Source organism: Bison bison, unplaced genomic scaffold (genome assembly GCF_000754665.1).
Source record: "Bison bison bison isolate TAMUID 2011002044 unplaced genomic scaffold, Bison_UMD1.0 scf7180017864375, whole genome shotgun sequence".
NCBI classification, from domain to species: domain Eukaryota; kingdom Metazoa; phylum Chordata; class Mammalia; order Artiodactyla; family Bovidae; genus Bison; species Bison bison.
The window spans coordinates 5,373,757-5,383,009 of record NW_011494947.1 but is presented as its reverse complement, the minus strand read 5'-3'; the positions used below and the strand labels follow the sequence as shown (position 1 = coordinate 5,383,009).

The 9,253-nt window shown below is 57.4% G+C and overlaps 1 protein-coding gene across 1 annotated transcript in view; it reads right to left on the bottom strand.

The window, feature by feature from the left end:
* The window catches only part of FAM129B (family with sequence similarity 129, member B), a 54,084-nt gene that overhangs the window by 44,453 nt on the left and 378 nt on the right, over nt 1–9,253 (bottom strand). Inside the window, exons 2-4 of the mRNA XM_010856969.1 lie at nt 8,729–8,912; nt 7,970–8,088; nt 7,073–7,253 (exon numbers count right to left, since the gene is read on the bottom strand). Of these exons, the coding sequence (XP_010855271.1) occupies nt 7,073–7,253; nt 7,970–8,088; nt 8,729–8,912 (484 nt within the window). The remainder of the gene's footprint in view (nt 1–7,072; nt 7,254–7,969; nt 8,089–8,728; nt 8,913–9,253) is intronic.

Genomic DNA, 9,253 nt, shown 5'->3' with positions numbered 1-9,253 from the left:
GAGGGTGAGTAGCTTCTGGCCCAAGGGACTCCTGTTCTAGAAGATTCTGGCTTAACAAACTTGGATGGACACAAAACAGCTCCATTCGGCGTGGGGCATGGGAAGGAGGGACAGCAGCTGTGGCCGGCGTGGCCACAGATGTGTGGGTGTGGAAGTGGGGTTCACACTTTCTGAACCACAATTCATTCTTTTTTTTTTAATCTTTAAAAAAATATATATTTATGTACATCTATGCACCGGGTCTTAGTTACAGGACATGCGAGCGTCAGTCCTCATTGCAGAGGCATGTGGCCTCTTTAGTTATGGCACGTAGGGTCTCGTTCCCTGACCTGGGATCGAACCTGGACCCCCCTGTATTGCTAGTACGGAGTCTTAGTCACTGGAACTCCAGGGAAGTCCCCAAACCACAATTCACTCTTCCTCTGCTCCTCCTGGGTGCCCGGTTACCCACTGGAGTCCCTGGCCCTGCATGTGGACCCTGCCCCCCAGCACCCTGGCCCACGCCCTGCACTTTTGATTCCTGAGAGGAGGGACTCCCTCAGCCAACATCCTGTCACAGACGATACACAACAGGAAGGACTGGTGACAACGGGACATCATCCCATTGATGCCTCACAACAATCTAGCACGTCTAGGCTACCGCAGACCCACTCGACAGATAAGGAACCTGAGGTCCGGAGAAGGGATGCCATCTGCCAAGTGACAGGGCCACTGAGACCAGATCTCAAAGTCAGGTCCTCAGAATCCAGGCCCAGACCTCTTCCCACTCTGCCCCTGGAAGAAAAGGTCTCATACACAGAGTTGCTGACAAAGGGAGTGAGTCTCCCATCATCAGGGGAATGATAAGCGGGGTTGCAGGACCACTGATTACCTCAATAAAACCTATGTGCTAGTCGCTTCAGTCATGTCCGACTCTTTATGACGCTATGGACTATAGCCCGCCAGGCTCCTCTGTCCATGGGATTCTCCAGGCAAGAATACTGGAGTGCGTTGCCATGCCCTCCTCCAGGGGATCTTTCCGACCAAGCGATCAAACCCATCTACTGTGTCTTCTGCACTGTAGACAGATTCTTTACCGCTGAGCCACTGGGGAAGCCCAAAACAAATTGATGGGGTCCATCAATCCCACGGGACCAAGAACTGGCACCAGGTCTTCCCAACCTCACACATCACCATCACCAAGGCTTGTTGCCCCATCACCCCACTTACACATACACACAAAGTCAAATACACACACACATATAAACACACACACACACACACGTACCCTGACCGTACCCTATCCATACTGCTTCGGACCCTCTCATCACTGGGCTCTCCTCCTCCTCTCACCCACCCTCCTAGGCCTCCCCAGGACACTCAGGACAGGGTCCCCTCTTCTTTAAGGCCAGCCCCTGTGGCTCCCTTCTCTTCACCCCATCCCTCCTCACCCACTGGACCAGTCACCCCTCACACTTTCCCACTGAAGGTCTGCCCCCCTGAGGATACCCCTCACCCTGCAGAGGGGCGGGCAGCCAGCCAGGCAGTACCACATGGGCAGGGGCCACTGGAAGAGCTTGGGACACGGTATGCCACTGGTATCCAGCACAATGCCTGGCACACAGTAGGAGATCAATAACTATTGAGTGAATGAATAAAAGAATGACCAAGAGTGTCCAGGGCCAGAGCCCACTGCAGAACCTGCGGGGTCTCACAGATACACAGATGGGGACCCTCCCCTTCAACTTCTAACATCCAAACCCACCCAGCCCTGCCTTTAGGAGGCATCTCAAGAGCACACGGAAAGGATATTCAGAGGCAGAGAATGCCCATAAGTAGATCCTGGTCTTGGGGTCACAGATGGAGAGAAAAGGCACAGAGCGAGGCAGAGCCATTGGTCAGAGTCGGAAGAGCAATCAGTGAACAGAAACCCAGACCAAGCAAATAAATCTGGACACACGGCCAGGCGAGGGGTATGTTCCCATCTGTCTTTTGCCTGTTTATTCTCTGGGCCCTGCCCAACATCGGGCACAGCGCAGGCAACGATGTTGACTGACTCTGCTTCGTCAGCAGACTCACAGCCTGTGTCAGTCCTCCACCCCAGGTGCCTACTGACCGCTGCAGCTGTCCAGGGCCAGAGTCTGGGGGCTCCTCAACCTGGGGTGTGCCAACTTCCTGGAGCACATGGCAGGGGCCTGGGGGCCGGAGGCTGCAGGACAGACCCGGCCCATGTCTGTCCGGGAAGTGTCAGTCATCAGAGCTACCACGTGCTGTGTTCTCATGGCTCACCAGCCCCGGGCTGTGCCGGGCAGGGGCTGTCACTCTTGATTCTACACCCTGAGAAACCCGCACTCTCAATCTCTTTTACAGAAGGGAGACAGGGAGGCTCAGAGAGGGTGGCCGACCTGCCATCGGGTGCCAAAGCTCGGGCTCGAACCCAAGCCGTCTGCCTGCGCAGCCTTGCCCAGGACTCCCTGTTTCTTTCTGTCTTACCATCCGCTGTGTCACCAGGTAGGTCCCTCCACCCAAGCACATCTACACTATACACTGAGATGGTTCCCGGGGTGGGGGTGGAACCAGGGGCCCTGGAGAGATGGGCACTTCCTGTTCTTCCAGTTTGAAAAATCTGTGTGATCAGAAAGATTGCAGCGTTTCCGTGACTCAGGCCCCAAGATCCGACCGGGAAGCGGGAGCATGGCTCTGCTCCACCCTCGAGGGTGTGAAACCTCCATCTTTGCTTCCAACGCTGCCCGGCACCGTCTTCAGAAAACCCTTCTTCCGCAGGCAGGGAAGTGGGTGGGGGCGGGGCAGGGGAAGGAAAAGCAGCTGAGGAATTTCTGCGACCGCAGAAGGATGCTGCGAGGAGGAGACCCGGGCTGGAGTGAGTCATGAGCTCGGTCTGTGGAGGAGGAGGAGGAGGGGGCGCCGGCTGGAGGGCAGGACTGGCCGAAGACAGACTTGAGTGGGGCTGAGTAATGACCGGAGGGGGGCCTCTGACACATGCCGCTCTTCCCACTCAGCTCCTCCCTTTCCAGCCCCCTTCTCCCCAGGGCCTGCCTCTCTCTGGGCCCTTTTCCATGCTGTCTCCCCGGCCACTGACTTTCTCTGTCCATGTGCTCCCAACCACGGCCAGTAAGATGCTGGGAAGGGAGGGGGAGGGTGTAGATTCAAAAAGACAAAGGAAGGCTTGGCACAGAATAAGTGCTCAGTTAAACAAGGACTAAGCGGACAGGTTAGGAGCGGCCCCTCCTTCCTCTATCTTCTCATCCTCTGGCAGGAGACAAATCAGTGGACTGCCCTCAAGAGAAGCAGCAGGACATATACAGTCGGTCACACCCAGATGCCATGGACATCAGTCCGTGTCCCCCCACCCCAGTTCACCGGCAGCCCCTTTGAGCCCACTCCCAAGAAAAGGTGCTTAGAGGCATCAGGGGGGCTCCCAGGAATGGACCTCCCTTGAAATGCCCAGGCTGGTGGGAGCAGGCTGTGGGCTGGGGGAGGGGAGGGCAAGTGGATGAGTCTCTCTTCAGCAGGGAAGCTGACTGGAGCAGGAAAGGAGACAAACATAGTGACTCAGTTTGCCCCTGAAAACCACCTATTTGGTCACTGGGGAGCCTGGCGATGTCCTGCCTTAGGGGAAAAGGCTAAGAAAATCGTCTGCACAGATGGCCTTGGGCGGAACAAGATGGAGTTTTGGAGAATGCTTCCAGGGAGGTTCTGATGACCAGGGAGAGATGTTTATTATACATCATTTAGTGCAAGGAGCAAGGCACGAATTGAGTCACGGTCTCAGCAGTGTGTAACAATAAGCACAGAAGGGAAATACCACTAAAGAATGAATTCTTGCAGGATGGTGGTGACTGATCCTCCTAGTTTTGTCTCTAAACCTCATTCCTCAGGCGGCGGGGAGGGAGGCCCACGGCCCAGTTTGGGTCCAGAAAGGCTCTTTGGCAGAGTGTGTGGGAAGGATGGAGGGGTGAGGTGGGAGGCAGCTCTGAGCAGGCGAGGCGGGAGCTTGGGCCCCAGTGGTGGGAAAGGAACAGAGTGGAGGCTGGGGAGAAGGGGGAGGGCAGGGTCAACGCCAACAAAAGCACATTATGTAAGACGACACAAGAGCAGGGCAGAATCTCCCCAGACGCCTCACCTCCAGGGGCTGACCCAGACCTAAGCTAAGGGCAGCAGCTGAGGCAGAGGGAGGGGTTAGGGGGTGGGAGGTGGCACACTGCTTCCGGCCGGCCTGGTGGTCTCCCTCAAAGCCCAGGGCAGCATCAGGATGCCACACACCTGGACAGGCGCAGCCTCCACCACTAAACTCCTGGGAGGCACAACCACGGCCCAAGGAGGAGAGGCAGGCTTTTAAAATCAGTTCAGAAAACAAACAAACAAAAGATATTCATGACTTTGTTCAATAAATTAAAAAGATACCCCTTTTCTCATATCTGATGGTCCAAAAGGGTGATAATCCTTGGGACTGAAGTACCACGTGCTGTCAGGAGAGAGCCTTTTCAGAGGCTCTGCGTCAATCCATCAAAACGTGACCCAGGGGCTTCCGTTTTGAGACCGCTCTGATAGGGGAACCTGGCTCAGGATGCATGCAAGGCAGTTTGGGCAGCACCATGGTTACTAGCAAAACACTGGCAACAACCCCATGTTGGTTGACAGGGGTCTGGGTAAGCAAACCGCGCCGTGCACAAAAGGAAACCCACCATCAGGAGGAGGAGGCAGGCTCGTGTTCTGACGTGGAAAGATGCTCACAATATACTGAGGTGGGGAGAAAAGTCAAACCACAGAAATATACCCTGGGACCTCTTTTTGTAAACAGAGCTAAATGTGTATGTACATAACCATGGGCGTTTGGGGACCTGGACACACCAATCTGGAGGGGTTTCTTCTGGGGAGAGGGATTGAACGTGGAGGAGCTCTCAGTTTTTTTCACTTCTCCACTCCCAAATTGTCTGTGTGTGCCTTACTTTTGCAATCACACAACACGAACAGTGGTTGCCTAGAATTGGGAAGGATTGGAGGAGAAGCGAGGTGGGTGGGGTGGCGACTCACAGGTAGAGAGTTTCTTTCATGGGTGACCTAAGGTTCTGAATTGATCATGGGGATGGTTGCCTGACTCTGAATATACAAAACCATTGACTGGTCCACTTTCAGTGGGCAAACTGGCTGGCAGGTGAATTGCGTTTCAATAAAGCTGCTATTTAATAAAAGAATTAGCAACGGGAAAGGTGAGGCTGGCAGAAGGGAAGCAGGCAGGCACTGGCAAACTTCGGCAGGAGCCCTCTCAGGTGATAAACCTCAGGGCACTGTGTGAATGTAGGCAGTGGCGGGGAGATAGTTCCTTGACCACCACAATTTCATCCTGGTCAACAGAATTTCCAGAGCAACGAGTCCTTTAAGGCCATCCTTGAGGCGGAAGCCGCCTCCCATCCCCCACTATTCCATGCCAGGCAGGGCCAGGTTTCCTGCCATGAATGCAGCACCTAACCCCCTACTTGTATACCTTGAGCAACAGTGAGCTCACTCCCTCACCTGTCCCATCTTGGTCTATGTGGCTCAGACCATATGCAAAGAACCCCTCTTATAGCGCTGACAGGAGCCACCAGCAAGCCCACACTTGTCCTGGCCTCTGCACCAGGTAGAAGCTATGAGCTGGCCTAACCCCCCATCTCTTCACGTCCTAGTTCCTTCCTTGTCATATGGGTCCATCATTCACTGCCGTCCGGACCCCCTCCAGAGAACCCATGTCCATCTCACACATATGCCAATGCAGAAGGCAATCCAGGTTCCCAAAACCCAGGTGGACTCTTACATCCAGGAAACCAGCATCAACCTTGACCCCAGACCCTGGACAGACCCTGGACAAGCCCTTAACCACAGCTATAACTGCTCCCTTTAAACTCAAACACTGGACCCCTTTCAGGAACAGAGAATAAAGAACCATCTCAATAACAAAGGCAGATGTTTGCTAAGCACTTACTGTGTCCCAAGCACTGGGCTAAGTTTCAGACCTGCATGATGTCATTATTCCCATTTTACAGATAAGAAAATTGAGATTTAGGCACCTGAGCTGGAGATTTAGGAGACCCTGAGCTGCCTCAAGTCTGAGATGTGTGGGAAGCATTGCAGGTGTTTCGGAGGAGAAGGGGGCAGCAGAGGATGAGATGGTTGGATGGCATCACCGACTCAATGGACATGGGTTTGAGCAAACTCCAGGATTCAGTGAAGGACAGGGAAGCCTGCAGTCCATGGGATAGCAAAGAGTCAAATGCGACTTAGCAACTGAACAACAAGGCCCTCACACCCAGATGCGACTTTGGCCCTCAGGGAGCACACTGGTTCGGTCACAGCAGGAAACTGAGACCCCGAGACAGTAAGAGCAAGTGGCTGCCTGAGGTTACACAGGCCTCCTGGCTCCTTGGCCAGGGTTCTTCCTCCGTGCAAACTCCCCATCCTGCCACCAGCCACATGGTGCCGCCGGTGTGAGAACAAGCCCCTGCTTGCCAGGAGCTTTGAGATTCCAGGATGAAAGGTGCCATGACAGCAAAAAAAAAAAAAAAACCGGCACCATGGGCAGGAGCGCGCCTGACCCCTGCCAGGACTTGCAGGCTGGCACTCACCTGCTCGGGGTGCGCAAGGAGCCCCGGGAGCCACCGGCCAAGCCACAGAACCTGAACAGGAACGGAGCCTCGGAAATCAGAGCACAGCTGACTTCTTTACAGGGCAGCCCTGGGCCGGAGGGGGAGGGCTCTGGAATTTTAATTGTCCTGCAGGAAAATGCCCCGCTGCCCTGGCTGCTCCGTGGGAGGGGCAAGGAGGATGCGACAATCTCCCCAGAGATTTCCCAGGCAGCCCCCTCCCGTGGGAAGGGGGCTGGAGGCTTGCTGGCTGCCTCCCCTCCCACCTGGTACTGCAGGAGCCCCCTCAGGTGAGCCTGGACCAGGAATTTGAGGCATCTGAAGAGGGCTATTAACAGCACTGAAGTTTTGAGAAGAAAGAGGCCAGCAGGCTCTGAGTGGGCCCAGCCCTCTTCCACCCAGCCTGGTATCCACAAAGCAAACCCAAGCCTGCCCAGGAGAGGACACTTCACCTTTTGTGGCCTCCGTCTCCTCCCCTTCAAGGTGGCAGTTCTCAGCCCAGGAGGCAGGAAGGGGGTAGAGCCAGAGCTGGGTGTGGGGTGAGGGAGGGAAACGCCCCCCCTCAAGAAGGCGCAGCACATCCCACCCAGGCAGGGGTGAGAGGGCCCCAAGAGGAGGTCGTGAATGGATGGACTGTTACAGAGCCCCAGGAGGCTGCCACCAACAGGGAGGGGACAGGAAGACTCCGCCCCAGCCTTCCTCCTCCCAGAGTCCAGGCCTGTCCTACAAACAAGTGTTCCAGGACTTAACCCCCTGCTGGTCTGATGCTGGAGAGGGTCTGACTCACTTCTACATCACCCTCACCGTTGGGCCAGCCCCAGGCCTGGCACAAAAGGGGATCTCCGGCCGTGGGCCCAGGACCCCAGTCACAGGACAAATCTTTGTGTCCAGCCAAGGAGGGGAACACAGCATTGGGAGACCCCTGGTTCCTGTTCTCCAGAGGTCTGAGTGGGCAGAACACAGCTGCTGAAACTCTACAGGGTGGCAGGACACATCCTAAGTGTAGGCAGACACAGTGTGCTAGGTCTACCGGACAGAGAAAGGCAAGTTCAGCCAAGAGCAACAGGCTCCCTTCTCATAGACTGCCCCCCAACATCGTACGTGGACCAGCATCCCACACAGTGGGGTCTCCCCTATGTCAGAGCTGTGTTAAGTAAGCCATGTGAATTAGCTCACTTAAATCGATTAATAAGCAAGAAAGTATTCACCCCATTTCGAAGAGGGGGAAACTAAGGGGCCAGGACGTTAAGAGACTTGTCCAAGAGATCCCAGATGGGAAACAGACGCTGGGATTCCCCCCTGGCAGCCTCCCCCAGAACTGAGTTTCCCAGGCAGCTTGAGGATCTTACCCTGTCTCTCCATTCCTGGGGTTTAGGGAAGGAGGAGCGCAGGACCCTACAGCACTCCCTGTGCTTTCCCAGGGAGGAAGAGGGCAGCTGCCCCTCAGAGAAGCGGCCACTGTGCAGGGCTGGGAGCAGACGCGGTTGAAGGAGGGGGCTGAGGAGACTGGGCTCCGGCCTTAACCAGCCCCCTAAACAAGCTGCCCGCGGAAGCACCCAGCTGTGCCGGAGGCCAGGGACAGGGGTTCTGACCCATCCCTCCTGTGCACCCCATCTCTCCTAGGCCCACTCCCCAGGCTCAGGCTCAGACCCTGATGGGCCAATCCCTTGGAAGCCTGGGCCACGTGTACTGGGTCTGGAACCAGAGCAAGCCGGGGCCTGGGACAGTCAGGGAAGGTCAGGACACTCTGGCCGAGTGGGCCCGGACCGCTTCCGGGCAGAGATACCCAAGGTGAAGCGGGGAGGCTGCAGCCCTCTTCCACAGCTCAGACTGCGGGACTGTGTCCGGGAATCCAGAGACCCGGCGGCTCCCAGGGGTGGGTGGAAGTTCGAGTCCCCTCGGGAGGGGGAAGGGCGGGCTCAGAAGGAGCCAGGAAGGGGCACCCAGACGTAGGAGAAACAATCTTGGACAACAGGTCTCGGCCCTGGGCCACTCCCGCCCTGCCCGGGGCCTGACTCTCCGCAGACCCCAGCAGGCAGGCCGGGATGGGGGCGTGGCCGGGGCTCCCCGCCGGACCCCCGGAGCAAGCTGCGCGGCGCCGGACTCACCTGCGATGTGCTGACGCCGGGCGTCGTCCAGGTGCGTGGACAGCACTCCCCCATGACGAGGAGGAGCCGCGCGGCCCGATCCGGCCGCCGCCTGCCGCTGCCTGCGCTGCTCAAACAGGCGCCGCTGGCGCCATGGAGCCGGCCCGCCCAGCTCCCGCCGCCCCTGGCTGCGGCCTCTGCCCGGCTAGCGCTCCGGCTCCAGTAGCGTCGGTCCACTAGCCTGGCCCGCCCTCCGCCCTCCGCGCCCCCAGCCCCGCGGCCCCGCCCCGCCCCGCCCCGCCCCGCCCCGCCCCGCCAGGCCAGCCCCCCCAGACTCGAGCTCCCCCCCTCCTCGGTGGCTGGCGAGCGGGCGGGGCAGGGGCCCGGGGATGCAAGGACCGCCTGCAAGACAGAAACAAAGAGGAGGTCGGAGAAAGCGAGGCCGATGGGGGAGACGAGGAGCCGGGCGCACCGGACCGTGACCGAAACGAAGAAAGGGATGGCGCTGGTGGGGGGACGTCTGAAAGGACGGGGGTGCCTGCGGGG